The following is a 24,523-nucleotide window of genomic DNA, read 5'->3' as shown; positions in this document are numbered from 1 at the left end:
CTTTTTTATAGCATTCCTCTTTTGGCTATTTCCAGTTTGGGGCTAGCAGTAACTAACACTAAATGAAAGTCATAGGTTTCAGTCTTGCCCTGTCTACAGGACACATACTTGGCAAGAATCTGAATCAATGTTTGGAAAGAAAAAAAAAAAAAAACACAAATGTTGAGCAATGTGATGCGTGTCTTGGCTGCTGCTAGATTTCACCTGACCCTTGGCGTGCTGGAGCTGCTCTCATGCAGACTGCTGACAGTGCTGGAAAGGGCACAGCTGACTTGCTGCAGGGATGACCTTCTCCTGAACCTCAGTAACAAACACTGTGTTTATTTGCAGCTCTTGGAGCTCTCTGCCACATGTACCTAGAAATCACTCGAGACTGTGAGGAAGGACTTTCTGGTCTCCGATCATCCTCTTAAATATCCCCTGCAACCATTTGTTGTAATGTCTTCGCCTGTGACGGTTTAGATCACTGTGCTACTTTCTCTCATGCACCAGCAGTCAGGCCTGCCACGTTCAGGATCAGACTCACCTCAGGTAACAGCCTTGCTATCCCAGCTGGGTGCCTGGACTCCGCTATGATCAAACAAGATGCAAATGCTTGCGAAGTCTGAATTAAAGCCTTTATCTTAAACACCTCTCTCACAGTGGTATAATCCTGGAGAGAGGCCTGTCTCTCTCCAGTGACCACGGAAAGCAAGGTAAAGAGCAGTTGCTACATAAAATGATAACCTTGGTGTTTATGACAACAGCATCAAATAACTCCAGTGCTAAACATCAGATACATATGTCCAAATAGTTACAGAAAACGCATTCAAAGTAGCACAGGTCAAAATACAGAATGTAACTATTCTTTAGGCTATTTTTGCTGAAATATAAGAAAGTATTAACCAGTCTGAAGCTAACTTCCCCCCGTAGAAGATTTTGATCATTTCTGGTTTAGCCAACAAGGTGCTGAGGAGCTTTTCGCTGAGATCACCACTTTGGTCACGTAATGTTGCTGCCTACTGTGGAATACTTAGTTTATTTTATGTCTCCTTCATTAATGATTCTATAGACCTTCATTCTCCGACATTCCAAAACTACTAGAAGTTTGATGTAATTTGGGGAGAAGAGTTTAACCAAACTATGATTTCTGTTGGTAGCAACTTCATATATTACTTGGAAGAAAGAGGGAGGGAAAAAAAAAAAGGCAGTGTTTTCTATCAGAAAAGACACTGTTTTGTAGAATCTAACCCAAGGTTTTCTTGTAAAATGCTTTCTCTACTGTGATTTTAGATAGTGAACTCCATTAAAACCAAGTGTCCTCTTAGACAGTAGATATTACTTGGGGCTGAATGATGCTCAACACAGTGTTGTGAGCAAAAACATTAAAGGATCTTTTGTTGGATGAGCTGCCCACGAGCAGGAATAAGGAAATTACAAATCTAGTCCTTGGCACTGAATAAAGTCAGTTACAAATGTATGCAAAATCATTAGCAATTAGAATTTGTAAAGCCTAAAGCAGGGAGTTCAAAATGCTCATCTTTCTATTCCACTCACCTGCAGAATCAAAGAACTCAAAATGGGAGATACACAGACCCACGGGCCTTCTTGCCACCAATGCAGAGCACCTCCAGTGACCTCCTTTTTCCAGGCATATGCTTGTGCAGCTGAGGTCAGACCTGGGCTGTATCTGTGTCCATCAGTCTAAGAGGCCACCCACTCTCGAGCAATGGGCTTTTACTGAGAAAAAACAATCTAAAAGGGAGGGTGGGTGGAACTTTTGATGCACAGTTTTTCACTACTCTGAACGGCTCCGTGGCAGTGCGAGCGGAAGGCCTGTGTCCCGGTGGATGCTGGAGCTGCACCTCTGGCATCGCTCTGCCCCAGCAGCCGTAGCCTTTCCACGCCTGCCTAGCTTGAACTGCTGCTCCGTCTCCAGGGGCTCCTGCAGACTGAGGTCTTGGTCACCGCCTTTTAGGATGAAGTGAATTAGCTGTTAGCAAAAGGACATTAGGGATATTGTAGCAAAACAGATTTTGAAATTAATGCGTTTTGGCTTTTTTGATAGAAGTTTTGTACTAGCATAGCTCAACTTTTTTTGAGTTTATGTAAGTCAGTAATAGCCTTCCATTAGTTTTAACAGGGCACAGCCCAAACTCTTAAATTCTAGTCTGGACATCCTTTCTGGCAACGGTCAGTGTATGGTCATGTAAAATAGAGAGTATGTCTTTTATTCATACAGATATATGCAGATACTTTTACAGAGAACTGGAGTTAGTGCTGTTGGGCCACCAGGCCCTTAGCAGATCACTTACCTCCCGGCTCAGGAAAAGGGTCTTTCTAGCAGCCAAGTGCCCGGCCCTCATGTTAGAGTTTCCTCCGTTTCCTCATTGCCCAGAGCGGTGGGAGCTGCAGCCAGGACAGTGATACCAGTGTCTAGGCTTGTCTCCAGCCCGAGCGTAAGGAAATATCATGGCAGCATCACCATGGAAGGATAAACACCCACAACCTCTAACAGGGTCCAAAAGGTCAACAATATTGCCAATTTACAGCCAAAGAGAATAACAAATAGAAAATGTTGCTACGGAGCAAACACCAAGATGACTGTGAAGAACCAACCTGAAATATATGATACCAGTTTGCCCAACAGTCTGTAAAACCATTTTTTTTTCCACTTTAAGGAATATTATTGCCTGCCTATGGGTCAAACTCTGAGTTATAAAACAAAAATTTTGCACAAAATGACACAGTGGCTTCAGCTTTATTTCTTGCTACTAAAAGCAATTATATGCCTCAGCCAAATCTAGTAACTGCAGAACATCTCCATTAATTCACAGAAACTAGCAAAAGGGATTTTCTTTATACACCTTGAAAACAAGGAGTAGCTGCTACTTCTAAAACATCTTTAAACCTCATCTTGGAAAGATGCTCTTTTAACAGCAAGAAAGTTATCAGCACATGACTTGTGTGTCGGTAGTTTTGAATGATGGAAAGTGAACAACTTGCAGCAGCAGTGCTTTCTGCAGGAGGACGCTTGAGGAAAATCACAGCTGCCTCATCTATCTGCCAATCAAGCACATATTTTTCCTTCTCTGTAGATTAGGTTATTCTGCCTAAGATAAGTCACTGTTAGAAGATATTGAAAAGGGACTGAAATTAGTAAAACATTTGGGACAAGCTTTTTTCCCATCAAAAATTTCAGGAAATTTTGGAAATCAGGGGAACAGCAGCAGCTGCTGAAGGGTAAAATTCTTAAGGCTGGTTGCGCAACTAAATATGCTCTCTCTGCAGCTGACAGGAGAAAGACCTGTGTGCCAAATGGCCAGCATTGCCACTATATCCATGAACTCACTTATCTTCATGCTTTAGCCAGCCACCTTTCTAGTTTCTAGCTGCCTCTTTTCACAGAATACTGACAATTAGAATACATAGAAACAATAGCATCACTGAGCTATCTAACCATTTACCAAAAGGGGCTGAAATGGGTCAATAGATTCAAACTTTGTTGGGGGATGAGGGAACAGCCAGACACATGCTCAGAGATGATGTAACCAAACAATTTTGCTTCCCTGGGAAATAAAAGCCAAAAGCAAGCAAGTTTGTTCCACCTCGCAAGTCAGATCAAAACTGCGACTTAATGTCAAGGCTAGAGATGCTCCTCTTCCCACCCATTTCTGTCTGGAGGCTTCTATTTATTTGATATCAATTGCGAGTGACTCCAAGCTCATGATTCCCGTCAGATATCTTCTGTCAGAGCCCAGGATTTTCTTCTGTTTCAATTCAACCCAAAAACTAGAGCACAACCGGTGAGACAGAAACACTGACTCAGGCCTTTGCTCCACAGACTGACTTCCCCAGTGAAGAGCTGCAACTGACCATTTACTTGACCGTGATCTTATCCTAGTCAAAGCATAATCAGTTTCATCTCTACCTATAAACTGCTTAGAGGCTTAAGGCACCTTTTGTTTGGAAGAACATAATAATTATCCTCCTCTTGTCTTTTTATAATCATGCTGTTTCTTCCTAGAACACTGATTCTGCATGTAGCAGGCTTTTTTTTTCTCTAGTTTTCCCAAGGGGATATAGATTGGATTTTAGTGCTTCATTTCAAGCAAAATTCCTTTATTAAATACTAACTTTATGTCTATCTGATGTCCATCTTACACAAAAGAACACTACCCAGCTGCCAGAAGACAAGACAACATCAATATGGCAAACAAGACACAATCATTTTGTTTTAAAATTCACTGCCAACAGCCTGCATCTTCACCAGTTTAAACAGGGTTAGTAAAAGGTGCATATTAGAAGGGATGGTAGTTCCTTAAGGATCACATGGCATTCCTTATCTTCAAGGAAGGCATCATGTGTTATGGATAAGGAAAAAGCAGGAACTCTGGAACTGTCTACTTAAATAAATCATTAAATTAGCAGGAATTGAGCAAAGGACAGTGTTGACCAACAGATGAGTCACTGCCATCACTTGAAAATTACCCTCGTTTGCCAGTTAAGGCAAAACAGTAAAGAGAAATTCTGGCAATCCCAATATGAAGTCAGCTCCCATTTATCTTAGGCAATGACTGCTGCTGGCCATGGGAAGATTCGCAGCGGCCAGTCCCACAAGAGTTTTGCAGAGAACACAGCCTGTTAGATTTGAAGTTATGGGTTTGAAGCTGTGTTCCAGGTAAAACAGAAGGGATCCAGACCTCTGCTTCCTATCAAAGCTGCTCAAAACAACAACAACAAAAAAATCCTTTAAAGATGGTCACTGTTGTATGAACATTTAGGAAGCGCTATGAAAATTTCAAGCCTCCTGACATTTCCATGATATGATAAGACAGAATTCCTGAGGTGCTAAGGACACAGACATGAACCCAATTCAGTCTCACCAAACTCCACCTAGACTTAGAACATGAAGTTCCGCATGTATGTGCTGGAGAGCCACTCCAGCCCCAGCACAGCTCCTCTCTTGTCAAGTTTAATTTCTTCATGATGTGCCATGAGGAGCATGTGCCAGTAGGAACACCAAACCCCATCAGGCACCCTGAAATCATTAGGGCTCGTTAGTCTCTCCAGCAACATCTCCAGTGCTCACCACGCAGACTGCTTCCAAGAGAAAGGTTATGAGTCACCTCTTAACCCCACCCTCACACTAGCAATCACGTCAATTATTTTATTCAATCAGCATCCCACAGCCAAAAAAGAGTTAGTGGAAAAACACAAGGAAACATTTCTTAACTCTCAAAAGGCTAAGGAAATGGTCTGGTTTTAATAATGTTGAGATTTGCCTATATATATTTTTTTTCTTGTCTTACAAGTTGAGCATTTACAGTGCAGCCATTATTTTTGTCAAACTTTTTTTTTTTCCTCTTTGGTTTTTGGAATGACAGCAGAAATAGCTTAGTATGGAGTCCCCATCTCTGCCAAGCAGAGCAGCCCACCTGGTGTCTATAGTTTTTACTCCATTCAGATGCAGGGAAGCGTGCCAGATCCGCAGCTGTAAATCAGAATCTCTTTAGCAGAACCAATGGGCTGCTTCATGTCAGCAGAGGCCTCTCAATCCATCTCCATCCACAGAGAGATACCACTTCATTTCTAATTTGCCCCTGCATAAGAAATTGATACTGTTTTTAGGATCAGAGAAAGACAAGTAAAAACAGGGATGAGAAATGCCATGTCCATGTTATAAGTTGGCTTTGAAATATTCCTCTTATAGCCCAGGCATTGACTATTTTGTTAGTTAGATCATGTACTCAAATAGGAAAATAGTTTTTAGCCAACAACCCTGTCTGAGAACTTTCCTCTGAGGAGAGCAAGGTCTGTGAGCGTAAAAGAGAGAAGGGAAGATGGGAGAGATGGGGGGCAGAGGGCAAGGTCCTGGATTCACAGCTCAAGTTAGGGAGAAAAATAGGGTGTCCAAGGCTCCTTTATCTGATGGGAAGGGAAAAAGAATGACAGTGACCATGCATAGGAGTTACAGCAAAAAAAACCCTCCACAAAGTCTTTGCAGAAAAATCCGGGTATCTACAGGGTTAGCCTAGGGAACGAGGGGGGCAAAGCCCTGCATTCGCTCTCTTCTTTGAAGAGCTGAAAGAGCAATAAACCCCTAAAATTACAAGCCAAAATTCAACCCACAGCCAGCTCACTGCCAACTGCAATCCAGTAAACATACAGCTTTATTTAATTTTAAGATAGAATTAATACTGAAGGGAACTTGCATTTAAATGACCAGGAAACAGCACGAAACTCAAAATGATTTTGCAAATCTAAAACATAATGGCTTAGGAGACCTCAAATTCCAAAACTTTAGTCATCCTAAATATTATTTTAGATGTGGAAATAAACCAAGAGCTTTAAAGCTCTTAACATGCAGTACGTTCTTTCAAATTCATTCCAAAAAATGCTCCACATCTGGGGCAAACGTTGACAAAGCAGCACCTTAATTTTCCTCACAATTGGCACGTTTGGGCTATAATTTGCCTTCACTGCAGCCAGACATTTAATTCTTTAGGTAGACTAAATCAATGAACTAACAATTACTGTAAGAACAGCTGAGGATCTGATCCTCAGGCTTTGTTTTACAGGCTCCAAATAAATTCTACTGTGTCACTCTTAACGTTATCGTACTGCCTCAGGACAAACAAGTTGACTCCTAGAAACCTATTTTCATTTAATAGCGGTTAAACCAGCTAAACAGAAGCAGACATTTTAAACTTTAAAGAAATATTCAGAATCTCAAAACTATGTTTATGATCTAGATGTGACACCGAGGTCTTTTATCACTTTTTTTTTCTTTAGAGGCAACAACAGCAACAATGCAAAAAAGCCTCCAACCAGTCTGAAGGAGGGGAATATAAACTGGAAAAACTGCCAAAAGAGAAGATAACAAAATGCTGACATCTGTGGAGCTGTCTGCTGGCAAGCATGCATACCATTTACTAATGTTTGCTCCTAATTATATCCCTGCAAGATTCAGTGAATAATACTGTTGAGAAAGCTGCCTCTTCCAAAACACTGCCTCTCCTGCACGGGTAAATAAATGCAACACCCATGGAGGGGCGAGCATGTTTGAGGATATAGCCACAGAAAAGGCAGGGAGCCCCGGCCCCTCTCTGCCCTCGGGCCTACGAGGCAGGGAAGAGGGATGAAGCTGGTGTGAGGGCATCCACTGAGCCCCCAGCTCCACTGCAGAATCCCAGAGGAGGGAGGACAGGCATCCTGGAAAGGTGCCAGGGCATTTTCTGCTTCCTCTCCCAAAGTGGCCAACAGAGATGGGCACAATTAAGAACAAGGAATTTTCTGAAGTGACACCAGAAAGTGGATTGAGCAGCCAAGTTCATGTCACACTAGGTCCACAGAACCACCAGATGGTAATGGAGAGATCAGATACGGGGTGTTTGCAGACAGGAGAAGGCTTTACAGTTCCTTGCTCATTTCCTGTCCTGAGTAAGCTCCATCTTAACAAGATCTTTCATGAAAAATAAAATTATAGAATTAACAGAATGAGGGTGAGCAACAGCTCCATTCTGGGAACGCCAGCAATTCCAGAAAAAAAAAAAAGCATGTCATAATTTTCCCAGAAGAAAACATGAAGGGCAAAATATTCTGGGAAGAATGGTCTACCCGGTCAGAAAATGAGATGGAAACATATCAAACTGTTTTCAAAATGCCTTCTGTACTCAGATTACTGTCAACAGGCAAGGTGATAGGCTGGTCACCAGCAAAAACTCCCAGGCTTTGAAAGGAGCCAGGTATTCACCCCAAAAACATGTTAATTTTGAGCTACACTCCCTTATGAGAGCAAATTTAAGTTTATGAATCCCTACTCTTTGGAAAAGTAACAAAACAAAACAAAAAAACCTTAGAAGATTAAAACTGTATCCATTTCAGTTCCTGAAGCACTTCTTAAACATCCATGACAACAAAAGAAAGGAAAAAAGAAAGAAAGGAAAAAAAAAAAAAAAAAAAAGGGAGAGAGCTCCTGCAGTTCTGGAGCACTAGGTCCTCCTACCTGGAGAGTTTTGCATTACTTAATGCTCAGGGAGGCACAACTGAGGCCTCTCCAGGATGACAGTCAGCAGAGGGTGAGGAGAAACAAGAAAACTTGGATAGAAGCAGAGCTCCTGCTCCTATTCCTGTCGAACCTTCGCAAAGGCAGAAGTAGAGCCTACTTCAGGTCCGATGTCATATATAACATTTGCACTTTGTACTGCACTGTACGTTTGTACTACATAACATTTGCAGAGCTTCATTCAGAGCATGGCTCAGCCACAACATACTGAGTTCCCTCATACACCTCCCCTCATCTCACTGTGCGGAACGAACTTCAGACCTTAATTTGAAAAGCAGATTCTGGTCTAGAAAAATGGGCCACGGCTGAGGGTCACCCAGCTGCACATACCTCTCTAAGACTTGAACAGCGGCCACTGCCAGCAATAACTGCTGGAACAGATTAGGGGAGTTAAGAGATCCCTGCTTGTTTGTTTGGCTGAGACAAGTCCTCGGGGCACTGGACGTAGCTCTGCTCACTTCCTCCCTGCAGGAACAAGACTTTTGTGGATGAAAGCACTAGGCAGCACATCTGCGACCAGTGACAACCCTCTGCATATGAGTGTTATGCTTGCCCTGCTATCTCCAATAACTTCTCCATATTTCCATGACCCATTTTTCAGAAAGGCAGGTGGCTGCATCTTTTTAGCAGATGCAAATACTGACTCATCTCAAAAGGAAGATTAAAAAAAGAAAGAAAGAAATCTCCTTTACAAAGCTAGCCCTGGTCAATCAGCAGAGGCTCCGAGTCTCGAGTCCAAAGCAGAGCTTTCTTTCCACTGCACAATTCTCCCTTCCAAGTCCCCGTAAAGTATCCACATATCCAAACAGCCATACCTGCCTGCCCTGGTGGGAAAGGGCAAGTGTGAAGCACTTGCAGTTCATGCCAGTTACTGGGACCGGACACAAGCCTTCTCAGTACTTAGTGCCCTCACACCTACAGCCCTACGTCCTTGACATTCATATTAGATATTTGGGCTGGTGTTGTCTCCAGTGGGAATGCTATCACAACTGAACCAAGGAATCAGAGTGGTTCCTGGGGTTTATGCTGACGAAATATGGCCCTCACCTTTAAAGCTCTCTTGCAGAATGCAATCAAATACAAAATATTTGCTGTTCGCAGGGTTCTGGCAGGGCCCGGGGCACAATAAACTCCCAGAGACAGGCTTGTTAATTATTATTCTGGTGCTTGAGTGACAGAGGTTACTGCAGAAGAACAACAGGCCGAATCTGCAGACCATGTCAACATGCATTTTCAAGGCAAAACCTCTGACAGCAAACCTTACCTAAAGCCGTTGCAGAAGATGAGGCAGGACTTGCAGGAGAGCATGTCACGCTGTGAGAGCATCACTGTCACGGTCAACACGAAGGAGCCAGCTGGGCAAGGCCTGGGTACTTTTCCCCAGGACAGTCTCCCATCCTCTTTTACTATGATCAACGTAACGTGTCCTCAAGTGCTGGTGGAGGGATACCTTGTGGCAGCTGTCTCCTCTACTTAGGCAATAAAAGCCTTTCCCCTCTCTTTAAAAGGGAGGGATTTTACTCCCTAAGAGACTAGCAAAGAAGAACAGATGAATAATAAAGTTAAACTCAAACATGGGAGATTAATACTTTTCAGTGCCTCTTTTGGAGCCTCCCAAGTTCTCCAGGCTGCTCTCCGATGCTGCAAGTTGTCAGCCACGCTTTGCATGGCTGGCCTGAGATTTGCTCTCTTTATGCTGGTTTGATGTGGAAGTTGCATCAGCTGCATTTACAAAGATCTTGTCACAGCTCCACATACAAAGCCCTCGTGGAGCAACTGGCAGGATGAGATGGGGAGAGGCACACAGGCCAGAATCTGCCGCTGTAGAGAGAAACCCTGTTCCCTGATGTTGTGTGTCCTTTTTGGACACATTTGATCCTTGCTGTCCACCCACAGTACTATTTGTCAGCAATGTAAACTTGCTGAAACATATTTTACATTTGATGAGGGAGCTCCTCCCTGGGCTTCCCAATCCCTGTTTCCCATCATTCAGGTTCTGGTCCCTCCTCTAACTCACTTTGGCTGCCAGCTCCATATACCTGATCTCTGAGGCAGCAGAAACATCCCAGATACGGAAGACACTATTGTTTCTGTGACCCAGTGGGATGCTACAGGAATCTGAGCACTCTGCTGTCAAACAGGGGCGATATTCATTTGGCCTTCACCTTTCCTCCTCATGGAGATGCCACCTTCTCCCAAATCCGAAGTGTTTATCACTACAGAAAAATCTAGAGACAAAGAAAATGCTCTGGTATCCTTATCCTGTCAGACCTACATAGTGCTTAAGGCAATTATGGCAATCAAATTCTAAAAATAGGTCCTAGAAAAGAAAGACTAGAAGAAAAAGGCTGGAAAAGTCCAGCATGACTTTCCTCAGAACTTCTAGATCATTGGCTAAGGCATCACAAATAACCAAAGTTTGAGAGATCTGTCTGGACAATCTGCTTCCTTTATTTCTGCAAATAATATGAGCACAGAAGACATGACTCCTTGCAAAGGCAGAAGTCATTTCCTTTTAAAGACACATTCACTGAGGAAAAAGTCAAAATCTTAGGAGAAAATAATAATGCAAGAAAACAAACAAAAAGTCCACACTGTTTGCAGGGAATTGCTTGGCTGGACACCATCAGAACATGCCATTCCAACTACCTTAGAAGATCAACGGAGGGAAGTCTCTTTCCAGCTGGAAAAGTCTCCTTGTCTACAAGGAAAATTTCAAAATGTATGTCATGTTTATTAGCCTATCTGTGGGAAAGTTGCCATTGCCTTTTTTAAAAAATATTTTTAATTTTTTTTTCAAAAAAAAAAAAAATCCTGCCAAAATCCTTCTCCCTCCCCGCCTCAAAAAAGCTTTGCTTTTACAAGACCAATTATTGTAACCATTTAAAAATTTTAATAGTCCTGGCCATTCCTGGATCATACTAGAGCAGCAGCAATAACAACTCATTGTCACCTTCTTTATGACCCTGGGCTGCAAGAACAAGAACTCAGACTCCAGTGGATCCCAAGTACTTGCCCGCTCTGTGCACAGCAGCTTTTAACTCATGTATTTAGGTTATTAACAACACTGGCATCATTGTCAATAAAAGAAGATAGAGGGAAGTCAAACTTTGCAGTGGTGGGTGAAGACACTTCTCAGAGCAGCCTTGATTTTTTGCCATTTCCACCATTTTATATGATCCACATTACACTTACATTTTATCATAAATTCCAGTGCTGCCATCACATCATAACCGATATTCTAGACCTTAAAACAATTCCCATTAATATATTAGAAGCAATAACGTGAAGACCTAGTTCCTAAGATTCTATGTGATTTTTAAATCCCTGGCTTATGGTGGAAAAAGTTGCTTTTCTAATTGTCCTCACATTCTCCTCAACCTCCCACCAAAAAATACCAACAGGTCTGGGTTTTTTTTTCATATCAGAGCAAAAAGACAGCACCACTATGACTGCATGTATTTATTTCCCAGCCAATCAACCTAAACATGGTGAGTTCATGTACACAAGAGAGCCTACGCAGAAGCGCACTGCTCCAGGCTGCGGACTCAGCAGGATGCAGGAACAGGAACAGCTGATGGGTAAGCAAGGCTGCTAACTCCATTGAATCCCCCTCTTGGCTTCATTAAAACGTCTAACAAACTCCAGAGCTCTCGAAGTATCTTTTTGGTCTCCCCGACAAGAAAACAAGGCTCAGAAACCCACGGCAGTACTAATTGTAACCTTAGAGAGACCCACAGCACGATGCACGCTCATGCCGCGACCTCAGACGGACAGCAGCTCACAGGCAGTACCACAAGTGCTCACCCAGCCCCAGCCTTTCCCTTGCCCCCCCTGCAGCTCAGAATTAAACGTAACAACCTGCAGATAATTTGACTTAATTGCAACTGCACAGTCGCAGGCAGGAGGTGGCTGCCAATCAAACAGCCAGTTGCCAGGGCAACGGGTGAAGAACAGGCTTTTGCACCACTACCCGCATCTGCGGCTGGGACAGGCTTAACACCTTCCTCACCAGAGCCGGCCGTCCTCGCTCCCACCACGGCAGCCTTGGCCGCTAGCCCCTGGCAAGTGGCTACTGCTCCTCGGCTGACTGACACGTGCACAGCAAGGACAGACGGCCGCCACCAAGCGCAGCTGAACCAGGCGCCAGGGACACCGTGACACATTAGCAACTCAAGCGTTCAGCAGTGCCAGGCTTTGCTTCTGGGGAGCTGTGCAGTTCCTTGTACATATAGCTAATGAGGAAAGGAAAGATCATTCCCCATCATTAAAAAATAATTTTATTCTGATGGTCTCCTGTCTGCTTGCTTTTGCACCCTTGCAAATGGTAGTGTCATATCCAGATGACTACAGCCTTCTCCCTGTTGCCGCAATTCCAGCCTAAGCAGCACGGTTAGGATTTCTACGTACGCTTTCCAATCAGCCTCTCTGATTATCCTTCCAGTTCCGCAGCTTTCTTTCCCGAGGTTAAGTCTTAATTTATTTCATATTTCTTTAGCAATGGAAGGTTTAGACCACTTAGCCTATTTTGCAAATGACTTTTTATATCTCCTTCCTGGGAGAGCCTTCAGGCTCTAAGGCTAATGCCCTCCTGTGAAGACCAAGGTGCCCGTCAAGCCTCGCCTTTACATATCCACACATGGATGTTTAGGGAACCAAACACACCTGAGCTAATCTTAACAGTCATGGGGAGCAAGGGGTTCCTATATGGAGCTCAAGGTCATGAGCCAAATCTGCTTTTAATGGTAAGTAAAACTGTTGGTAATGGTGGCCAAGAGCTTCCCTGTTACTGTGTTGATGTAAAATCACAGCTAAATGCAGCACACAACACAGTGTATTAAAATGACAAAGACCATAATTAGGAAATCCTGTCCTCCCCACAGAGCACCAGTAATGGGATGCAGGATCACAAAGTCACCTGCAGAAGGTCATAGTGAGTACCTGGCTCTTGCTTGGGATGCCTGCGGACAAGAACAACCACAGTGTTAACATATGGGGATGAGAGAGACAGAAAAGGAAGAAGAAACTAGCTGAATTTTCGTGCCAGTACAAGGCCAACTCTTCCACTGTCCCTTTTGCCTACAAGGGCATCTCAAGAGCAGCACAACATAAAAACAAGCTGCACAATATCAATGTGTGGCTCACATACCACCCTACAACCCAAAGCCACCTTCTGTACTCTCTTCCCTTTGTATAGTCACTCACACACTTTCTTCTGCTCAAGGCTAAGAAACATAAAGGAAATTCCAGTCTCCTTTACAGCTCCCTTGGGAAAGTCTAGGCTGCCTTTCTCCTTGAAAAGCCACATCATCTGAGAGTGAGCACACTGTAATTACAGAGCCTTTTGTATTCTTCTGTAACTTAATACTGAGGTGCCATAAAAGTTACATCACTCTGACTTCGTTCCCTTTCCCAAAAGGATTCAAAAGTACCTAATTAATTAATGTCAGATTATTAATGACCTATTGCTGCATGTCTGACTGGAATGAGAAAAAAAATGCACTGCAGGTGCAGAAACAAGCAGGAAAATAAAGAGGGAAGAAACTCTATCATCTTCCTCTTTCCTCATACACTCCTTTCTTCACCTTTGGAATACACAGGCACAGCTTCCTAAGGATTTGTTCTGTTTGGCCAACACCCAGCCACTGAGGGACTGAACAAACTGAGCATATTTGCAAAACTAGAATAGCAGCTTTTGCCTCTCCTCAGCTTGGATTTCCAGATCCCAATGTCCTTGTTTGGACACCAGTACCAGTGACAGCAATTGCAACAACAGCTCTCAGCTCTGGGTGCACTGGGCAGCGTTCCTCAGCTGCTCAGAGAGCTTCACAGATGGCTTTTCAAAGCAAAAACCTGCTTGTGTGCTAGTATGAGCATCTGCGCAGGCTACGCAGGTAGCACTGCCTGGCTCAACAGAAGCACATTGGGCCTAACGGGATCATCCCTGAATGTGCTGCACACACACACAATAGTGGGGAGCAGAGGGAGCAACAGCAGCAGTTTCTGGATGAGCTGTGAATATAGGCTCGGCAAGCAAAGATCTGCTCAGTATCTGTCTCAGCAGTTGACAGTTTTGGCCCCTGTCTTTCTGTCATATTGCAAGGCTAGGCCACTTCTTTCTCCAGAAGAGAAACACTGCAACAATTTAAGCACAAACATTGTTCCAAGCAGCAGAAAGGACATAATCCATGAACAGTTGTGGGCGAGGTAGATCCTCAGCCCTGCTCTCATGCATAAAGACAAGCCTCTCTCCCTCAAGAAGTTTCTCCAGGCCCACCATGAGAGCATAGGCAGCCTCCACCACCTCCTCAGGCATCTACTCCCTCTCCTCTGCTGAAGGGCTATTTGCTACCAGAGTGCAGAAGCAGCCCTGGGTGGACCCTGAGGGCAAATACAGCCTGGAGCAAGGAAGGAGAACAGAGAAACAGAGCTTTAGGGTAACACAAAAGATTGGCTTAAAATGGCATCTTTGCCTTGAGTCTAATTCTTGCTTCACATCTCTTAGGAGGTAAAAGGCCTTTCCCTGACCTTGTTGTGAGCAGTTTCATGGTATTTTCTCTTCTGGGAAGGGAGGAAGGACTCAAGTAACTAAGGAAATAAAATAAATCTGAAGACTCTGGAATGCCTGCATTTATTCCAAACTGCTATTAGGGTTATTTTCACTCTCCTTGTTCTTCAGTATCACCTCTTGGAAAATTAAAACCAGAAGCAGAAAAGCAACTTTTGCTCTGCTAACTAAAATATCAATATTCAGGCTGCCAGGAGAAATAACCATCAGCAAGCAAACCTGGCAAGTACAGGGCAGCCTTGGTCAGCCTGCTCTGCCTCCCCTTGTCACAGAGGACAAGGGACAGCTCTGACCATACTCGAAGTAGATCATGTTGTCATTGACTTTTCTAGGAAAAGCCACCCAAGTTTGTGCTTCCAGAAGATTAAGCCTAATCCCAACAGTGGATATGAATAAGGTTGAGGCCAAATTCTTCATGCTTAAGGTTAAAAGTACTGCATGCATCTGGTCAAGAGGCTTTCTTCCTCCTCTTCACTACACTTGTCAGCATATGAGAACAGATTACACACTCTCACACTCGGAGGGAAAGTCCCGTGGTCAGAGGTGAGAATGATTTTATGCTCCTCTGAAGTATTTGCTTGTGGTTGTGAATTGTTTTAGGAATACAAATGCAAAAAACTCAGCAATCCAATTAACAGACTCCAAACACAAGTATTATTGTTTGAAGCGTGCAGTATATTAGTGACAGTTAGATAAGAAAGATGATATTTCACTTCTGTTAAGATGCTAATAAAGATAGTAAATAGTCATGAACATTATTGGTTGCGTGCAGACAATAGCTGTTCACTTTGAATAGAAAGTTGCTGGTAGTAAAATCCATGTTTTACAGAAGTCAGTGGCAAAATGCTCTTGTTAACTTCAGCGTAGCCATGGAACAACCAGACTTGATGTCAATCAACAAAGGAAAATGCTCCAGTCACTCCAGACAACCTTTGCTGTTGAGGTATTAAACGAACCTCTTGGAAACACAGCACAGAAGGAAGGTTCATGCCAAACTCAGTTTGGCATAGAATGAAGGATTTCAAACACACTTCTTGGGCACAGCACCTTCCTTCTTCTGCATCAACTTAATCTACTCCATCCCAAAGGCACCCAAAGCACATCTGCGTGGTAGAGCACTCCTTGGGAGGGCCTCTTGCCTTTACTTCAAAAGACATCCAAACCCACTTGTGGTTCCAGTACACCTAATACACAAAGCAAATTGGAAATTTGGGAGCTAAAACAGCTGCACACACATGATGAGCTAAACAATGGATTCTGGAAGCACAAGTAGGTTCTCCTCGGAAGGAAACAAAGCTATTTACTCTGAGCTAAAAGTGAATATGTGCTGATAAGGAGGGCCTGCAAGTCATTCTGGTTTTGGCACTAAGTAATATCCCCCAAAACTTTTCACAGGGAGATAGTATTTCCTATAGTACTGTTTTCACAGGTTATAGACTTCCTAAAAAACAACTCCCCCCTCATACACACACACACTAAACTAGACATAAGACATATGTGAGGAAAAATACACCTCTGATCTTATATTGCAAATACTGTGCCTACATAGTAGGGTTTTCAAAAGTGAATGAGGGTTGAACAGAAACCTCAGTTAAGAAATTTTTACACACAGCTGAATTTGTTCTGTCAACACAGCAACCCAGACAGGTATGTACCTACACACTGGCCCAGCAAACTAAGAATTTAATCCCACATTATATTCTGTGTTGCCTGATATGTTACAGATAAATATTTCCAATTAAATACAGAGTACTGATTTAAATGGTCCTAGGACTGAAGTCACCTCACGTTGTTGCTTGTTTTTAGAAAGGTGTCAACAGTAAAAAGCATGAATATGCCATGCAGACCCCTCCTTTCTTTTTATCTTTATTCAGTAAAGTATGACTTTCATTTTGAACAGCAATGTAACACAGAGGGATTGCTTAGTCAAACACTGATAAGAAATTAATGGGAAAAGGAAGGAAGAACAGGCTAACAGATGGAGTTTTAGCACTGAGGATAGAGGAGTGGAGGAATACAGAGCTCCTCATCATGAGGAGTGTTGGTTACCTTTGGGCGCTTCCATTCAACTTTCCTTGGTGGGGCCGTCGTATAAAAAAGGGACTCGTCCGAGGCTGGAAAGTCAGGATCTTCAAAGAGTCGTCCATGCTCAATACACTGCCCTTTCAGCTCCTTGTATTTCTGGTCTCTGAAGAGTCGCACTGATGAAGACATATCCCTCTGTCTAGGCAAAATGAACATTGGCTTGTGTAAGTTATAAGTCTTTTTGAAGAACACAGATAGTGCCATTCGCCACCCTTTTACAAGAGGGCATATAACTGGTTGTTCAAAACAAAATTAATTATTGATCTCAATCAAAAATAGGACTATAAATCAGATTATCCTAAGGGCTAGACAATAAAACCTTAATAAACAAGATGATCATATACATTAGGGTGACATTAGGACAATATTCTGGCCGGAGAGATACAGAAGAAAACATTAAATAGCACAGACCAGGTACAAGGACAAATGTTTGCCTGGTCTGATGGACTGGAAAAGTAATCTAGATAAGAGTGAGGATTGCCTCTCAGTTTGTATTTTCTGTGAAGGACAGGACCGTATTTCTGTCATCATGGAACTGTAGCACATTCTTCCTCTGGCCACTAAAGCTCTAATTATCTACTTCAATCTGAAGAACAGGAAATGAGAGAAAAACAGAAAACAGATTTCCACAACTATCCATCTTAATTTCAGTGACGATACTTTGGCTGTTATTGTTGCCTTTCATCTTTATGTTATATTCCAGGGAGTTGCATTCACAGAAGTAGCAAATATTTGCAAATATTGATGGGATCTGAAAAAGTTTGTTTCCAGTTCTTCATCTGAGAACTGTGACTGTCTAGTCTGGCAAGTTTATGGTCACAGCCACAAGGCTCAAACAAATCACTGAAGAACATGCTGCAAATCAGAAATTAACTGCAGAAATTGTTTAGGACAGCTTGAAGGGGAATGCGAGGGATGCTCCCATCTTTCTAAAGTGCTATTTGAAGAGAAGAAATGGAGGGAATATGTCACTTTACTGTTTGAAACGCTCTTGCACATCAGTTGCTTTTCCCTCCCTTCTCACCACTGGTTAGGGATACATCTCCCTTTCCTTATCTACAAAAATGACGACTAAAATAATTTTTTTTAGAAGACTAAAATAAGAATAAAGTAAAAGTAGGTTATCTTGCTGCATGCAATGGAACTAGTTCTGAGCCAGCACTTCAACTGCTAGTCTTGTCAATTCTCCTCCTTTCTCAAGGCAAAACTCCAGCAGTAAATTTTGCGCATCTCAAAACTGTGATGACTTTTAAGTCAAGTCCCGATATTGCTGTAATCAATGGAATAAATCCCATGTCTGCAGTTATGCTAGGGCTTCCCATTTCAGAACTGGGCCAGAGAATCCCTCACTGTGTTAAGGATCACTTCAACAGACCAAAACCAAACATAAAGGAATTGTTCAGAAACAAAATGGTTCACTGCTAGTGTGTCATTTCTAACAATTTCTTTTTTTTTCCTGAGAGGCTATTTTCTTGTTAATTATGCTGAAAAAGTCACACCAGGCATCTCATTTGGCAGATGGCCTCCCAAGAAAAGGCAAAATAGACAGACTTGCTTCCTCCCTACCATCCAATTCTTCAAAGTCAAGTGCACAACAACTCGTTGAGTATACAAAGATAGCTGAGGAACGCCCTCCCCCCCCCCAAAAAAAAAGGCTAATTTAGGCGTAAGAGAAATTGTCTCATTATAACTAGCACCCTTGCTTATTGAAAACTCCCCACCAGCTAACAAAGATTCCAAACTGAGCCTATTTGCAAGATAGGCCTGTTTTTAAAATAGCCCCAGGGTGATAAGGTTTCAGCTGTCATTGCCTAATTCACACCGATAGGTCTGTAATGACCTCATTCCCCCACCCTTTTCCCCTTCTAGCTGCTGTGCTGCAGTGCGAGACCTTCCAGCATTAACTCTCCTGGGTCAGGACACAGCATCAAGTCTCGCAACAATGCACAGAACAAAGGGAAAATGCAACACAAAATGCAGCATGGGAAGTTAGGTTGCTGCCGGCCTCACCCATGGCCCCGGAGCACCGCTCCCCAAGGGACCGCTAGCAACAACGTGCTTGTCCTGTGAGCTTGTTAAAATGATCCTCTGCGAGCTCCCTGTGCCATTCTGAGCACAGCAGATGTCTTTGAAAGGGGCCTCCGCTGCTCCCCAGAATGGCTGTTATTGAGCTACCCAAGAAACACAGAACATCACAGCTGAACCAGATCCCAACATTGCTGCATACACTGACAGGCACTCAAAGACACCCTTTGGAAACACAAGGGAAGGCTCTTTTCTTGTTGAAAAGTACACAGGGAAGGAGGTCAGTCTAGCTTCTCTATAATAGAATGCTTCTCTCTATTTTCTCTATAACGTGCTCCTCCCGCCAAGGTGGTCACCTACCGGCAAACTGCCTAAGCTGGCTGAGGCTGAGAGCAGGCACACGGCTCCATGCTTCAGTTCTGAAAGAGATACCGGATTTTGGCCCTCCATTGGATGAACAAGCTTGCAAAGCACAGAATCAGGCTCCCTCCCGCTCTCCCAAGCCCACAGCATGCAGCCCTCAGCTGCTCCCGCTTCTCCCTGCGGCAGATTCACCTCTGGTTCTGCTGACGCTCGGGACGCACGGCTGCAAGGAGCAAGGACAGTGAGGCCAGGCAGCCTCTCCAGAGAGGGCTCCCACTGCCGCCCTGCAATACAGAGCAGCGTTGCAGAGTGAGGGCTAGCAGCACTGTCCTAAAAATGCTGTACTGCTCTTTGGAGACCCTCTGCTGCTCTACGGCTGTATGGAGAGGGTGGGATGATTCCCAGGGCAGGGGATCAAACAGCCCTACAGCACAGTCATTTCTTTGGGTTTAGTCACGGTTTCACTCCTTTACCCTACTTGATTGCAGTTTTGCTCCTTGGAGTTTTTCCACACTCCAAGCTGAGCTCTTAGCACTCTGCTCCACTGACGGCACGGACAATCCTGCCATCTTAACTGAGCCATGAGAGGTGCTCTCGGAGTCAGCACAGAGGAGTTCCTGCATCTCTCAGCTTTCAAATACCAAGCTGTGAGTCTTTCTCTAACCCTCTCTTTCCAGGGGGATTTCTGTTTGGACTGGAAAAAGGATCTCAGCAAAGACAAGTCAGCACAGGCCCCTTTTTCAGCAAGTCCCCTCCACAGCCTGGCAACAGCGACATTTTTAGGATCTTACTTACAGCTAACGCTTGGAGATGCTTCCCTCTGACGGAGCAAGCACGAGTTCGGCTAAATTGCCTGCAGCGCAGCTGCAAATGCCAGCTCCTGGCACTATTAGCAGTTCTAATTAAAGGGACATCCACTTGAAATGCAATTCTTCCCAAGAGTATCAAGACAAATTTCAAATATTGTTCCAGCTCTGGAGAGCCACTACCAGGCAGTTTCTTTACACTCACATTTTCCTCTCTTAAGCTTTCTCTTCCCCCAGCTGCAGCACAGGAGACACACAACAAACAGGGTGAATAACTGTCCAGAGAGGCGCGTGCGTGAAAATTACATCCTAGTTGCTCTTAAATTTATGGAAGAATCACACTAAAACTAACAGAGAAAGTCACCAGTTCTTAACTCCTTTTCTGTTACTCTGTGCTATTAAGCATCATGCAGAGAAATTGGAGAGAAGTGGAGCTGAGCTCCCTGGGCCACTCAGCACCGTGCTAGCCCATAGGTGTGCGGGAAGGGCGCAGGGATGGTACCGAGCTGCTTCATCTTGACCAAAACCAGCACTTTCAATTGCAAAGACGTTCTGAGACATTGCAAAGTGCTACCGTAAGCCTCGCCTTCTGCATGAAACCAAGGAAGAGTCTTGGCACACTGCAGCACATTCATTTCATCAGGCATCCAGCTTTCTGTTCCAACTGCAGGACTCGCAGGAATTTCCATACAGCAGTACCAAGACTAAACAGACAAAGTGCACTTCTAGCCTGTATTTATCTCCACAGTTGAACACAGCTGTGAACGGGCACGTCGCTTCTTCCAGCAAGCCGGAAGATGATCGGGGAACACCAGAAGGGATGCACACAGCATATGCCGCGCACTTGGGTAGCACCCCCAGATTTAAGATTAGCCCTTAGCTAGTACTGAGCTTGCAGTGGCTTCATTTAAACCATAACAGCACCAATACCAGTAAAAACCTGGTTCTTGGGTTTCTCTTCAGCTGTAAGCCTGCCTTGATAACATGCAAAAACCCCAACACTAAACTCCGTTCTTCTAATACCGAGTTATCACGCAACCGCAGAGTCACTGTTTGGGCTGTGGGAGCAAAACAGAGACTCAAGTATTCGACTGTTTTCAAACATAGCTCTAGTTTGCTTCCAAGCAATCACATTGTGAGTACTTCCCAAAAAGCAACCCCGTGGCCAAAAGCTTTAAATTAACGTCCTTCTAAACCGTTTCCCTGTAAAACTCCTAATTGAAAGCACTCTCAGGACTCCATCTGGAAAAGGTTATTGCGTTGTCATTCTGCACAGCATGATTGAAGGTCTTCAAGCAGTGACTTTTCAAATTTGTACAACGGGTACAGAGGAATTCAAAGTTCTTGCAAAACCTCCACTTCATACATGCTGCGGCTTGGTGCTCTCGGCTGTTATGGCTCCCACTGATACATCAGGAGCGTCACTGCCTGTAATACAAAGCACTGCAACCAGAGACATGCAATTCTTCAAATTCTTCATAAAGTTAACATGCTGACTGCACCAGGTTCTGATCCTATTTCGCTGTGCAGTTTTGCCATACTTGGCAGTATAATTGAGAGAGGAAAATTCACGCACATTTTCTATTAGGAATATCCATCCATATCCTACTATTTCTGAGCAGAAATGGAAGGGAGACTAATTAAACACCAGGAACTGGACTGGCCACCACTTGGCATCAAGAACTGGCAGAATCATCTGGCTACCTACCAAAGCTCTGCTGGAATAAAAATAAATAATTAAATAAATCACAGCATTGTATGCTTTCTCCACTGCTGCAACATGGCGGTGTTAACCAGGCTTTCCTTTCAGTTTTCTTACAGGTGGTCATTTCCCTAGAAGGAAGGATTCCATCTGGTATGAGCAGAAAGAGGCAGAATTTGTGGAGCAGGGGTCAAGAAAACAAACAAACAAATTCTTCCAGCTTGAAAACTGAGACAAACCAACATGCATGTGCACATCAGAGCACTGTGCAGCATGATGCTGGGTTTTATGGTCAAAAGCACTCAAATCCTGGCAGAACATGCTTGGAGAGGGTAAGCACTGGCTTTACTCCTGTCTCTTGCCTCCTTGCCCCTTCTGGAGTAGTTTATCACTAATAGCTGCCTGCAAAATAGCTTTTAACTATTTCCTCTGTCACCCCTGGGGCAAAGGCACAGATTTCACAAGAAGCAGAGTCCAGAACAGTGCAGAATTGCTGTCTCCAGCTGACAGGCTTCCCCATGAAACCTTCAATGACTCAAACGCCTCAACTGCCAGGAGAGCAGAGACAGAAACCCAGGACCCCCTTCTTGGAATCAAGTCCTCCCTGCCCAGGCTGCAGGGAGGCCCTCAGGACAGAAACTGCCACTTTGGTCGTTTTTGCTGCCATTTTATTCCCTAGTGAAAGGCGACCCATTTAGGGATGTATACATTGCACAATCTGGATCCTTTAATTAGGATCTGCCAGGGGCAACATCTTCAAGGTACTGCAGGCAGTCAGGATCTTCCACGTGCATATGTTAAAAAAATTGACTTTTTAAAAAAAACTTTGAAAAAAGTGACTTCCACATCTACCTGGATTTAGGGTTATTTTGCAATTAGCTAGAGAGAGGTACAAGTTAAGTTCTGAATTCAGAAGGAAGTGATTTAGTGTGGTAGATACTGGTTATTAAAATTACTATTAATTCAACTTGAGAGATCTTTAACATGCTGTACAGAAAATGCTAACAGCAATACTGGCTGATTTGTTCAGGACACACTTTTATGCCAAAACCACCAGAAACTTAGCTACTACGTGAGACAGTGCAAAAGCCTTCCCTTTATGCAAAAAAAATAAAATAAAATAAAATAAAAATACAATAATCCACAATGAGAACTGATAGGATTTTTACCAGACCAGAGACACGATGAAAACCAGAATTATATGAGCAACAAGATTAAATCACTTTATCAGCCTGCCCCCCTTATCTAGGGTAGCTGTTAATCAAGTCTGTAGAGAGAACAGTCCTGTCTGTGCTAGGTTGGCCAGCACAGGAGGAGTGGGAGCACTGACACTTTTGCAATAAATCACAGAGAGCAGCTGGCTCCAGGGTTAGCTTGCAACTGAGATGCAACTTTCTCAAACGCATGTTACGGCAGCACACACAAACATCTCTTCCCTGTGCCTGATGAAGCATAGTTTACTACTAAGAAAAAGTTTTCATGCTGGTGTTAAAGAAGCAAATCAAGTAAATACAAGTGTATGTGACACCTCTGGCACTTACCTGGTGAGGCCAGTCCTTGCTCTGAGGCACAAAACTCCTCAAATCACTTCTGCAAACAACATCCCCTTGCTTCTTAACCTGAAACTCTCGGGCCGTACCACGATCCCATCACTAGAGGGGTGTGCTCCAGGATAACCCTTCCCAGGAATGAGTCACAAGGACACCAGGAAACCATCGGAGCTGCCCCAAAACGCACAGCCTTGTTTATTCCTCCCAAACTGTGTGCTGCAACTGTGGCCCCAACTGCAAATGAATTTTTAAAGAAGGAAAGGAGGCAAGGCCATCTGGCAAGAGTTACAAGCTTTTTTTTTTTTTTTTTTTTTTTTCTTCCTCCTTTGTATGGAAAACGGGGCAGATTAATGTGTACCATAAAAGAATGATACTCCTTTTTAGGCTGCATGCTGTTTCCACACTTGCGTAAAGCCAATGCCAATGCCTGTTGCTCTCCGCTGGGTCCTGGCCACAGAGGGCAATCGCACCAGGTTTCTGTGGGACTCGCGTGGTTCTGGTTTGGGGATTCATGAGGCTATGGTTTTGCAGCTCCTGAGCTGTGGGAAAGGCTAATGGGCACCTTCATGCCCGCAGCTCCGAGCACCACATCAGTGTTGGACATTAAAAAGAACCTTCTCTTGTGTCTACAGTCCAGTATATCCCCCATCCTGCTCTTCCCATTTCACTTGTGCAGGAGAAAACAATGTGAACAATAAATAAATCCTGCATGGCCAAAGGATAGAACATACTCCAGAGGTCCCAAGTCATTAAAGAGGCTGGAATGCTCTGGGGACATGCGACACTCCTGGCCTGCTCACCCAAGCCCTGACCCAGCTCCACCAACCTGCCCTGCACCACTCGAGCACTTGGCCTCTCTTACTGCTCTGCCCTGCTAATGAAGGGAGGATACATCACTTCATGTGGGTAATGACACAGTTTAGAAATGGAAAAATGATGTGTTTTATAACTAAAGTACAATAAAAAGGAGAAAAATAAATTCTCATCAAAACACAGTGATTTTGCCAAAACAAACTTCTCTCCATAAACACCTCAGCCTCAATGCCATTTTGAGTAAGTCCAGGACATATGAATTTGACATGAAAGCTACATTATTTGAGGATTCTATAACTTATCCCTTTATATAGCTTTTGTTTATGTTTTTATAAATATAGGGCAATTTTTAAACAAGCACCACCTAAAATACATTGGAAAATTTAATCTGACAGATATTGAGACAAACTCTCAGCATTTTTATGCAAGGGAAATATTTTCCCTTGCTTTCCTTCACCACCACCCTCCTATTTCCACAGGGCTGATCTAAACTTACAAGCAGGTCCATTTCCCTTGCAGGCTGGGCATTCAGCAAAGCTCCTACTTGCCCGAAGAAGCTTAGAT

The 24,523-nt window shown here is 43.7% G+C and overlaps 1 protein-coding gene across 2 annotated transcripts in view; it reads right to left on the bottom strand.

Moving 5' to 3' along the window:
- CAPN6 (calpain 6) overlaps window positions 1–23,288 on the bottom strand; it is a 45,424-nt gene extending 22,136 nt beyond the window's left edge. The window contains exons 1-2 of one of the 2 annotated variants that reach the window (XM_010227427.2): window positions 23,138–23,288; window positions 16,665–16,839 (exon numbers count right to left, since the gene is read on the bottom strand). In XM_010227427.2, the coding sequence (XP_010225729.2) occupies window positions 16,665–16,829 (165 nt within the window). In that variant the 5' untranslated portion in view covers window positions 16,830–16,839; window positions 23,138–23,288. Of the gene's footprint in view, window positions 1–16,664; window positions 16,840–19,883; window positions 19,992–23,137 lie in introns of those variants that run through there. The other variant, XM_088527504.1, reaches the window with a different exon arrangement.
- Window positions 23,289–24,523: the final 1,235 nt, after the last annotated feature.

Source organism: Tinamus guttatus, unplaced genomic scaffold (genome assembly GCF_059628265.1).
Source record: "Tinamus guttatus ecotype Peru unplaced genomic scaffold, ASM5962826v1 Tinamus_guttatus_pri_ptg000287l, whole genome shotgun sequence".
Lineage (NCBI taxonomy): Eukaryota > Metazoa > Chordata > Aves > Tinamiformes > Tinamidae > Tinamus > Tinamus guttatus.
The sequence above is the reverse complement of the archived record's forward strand: the minus strand, read 5'-3'. Positions and strand labels throughout refer to the sequence as shown.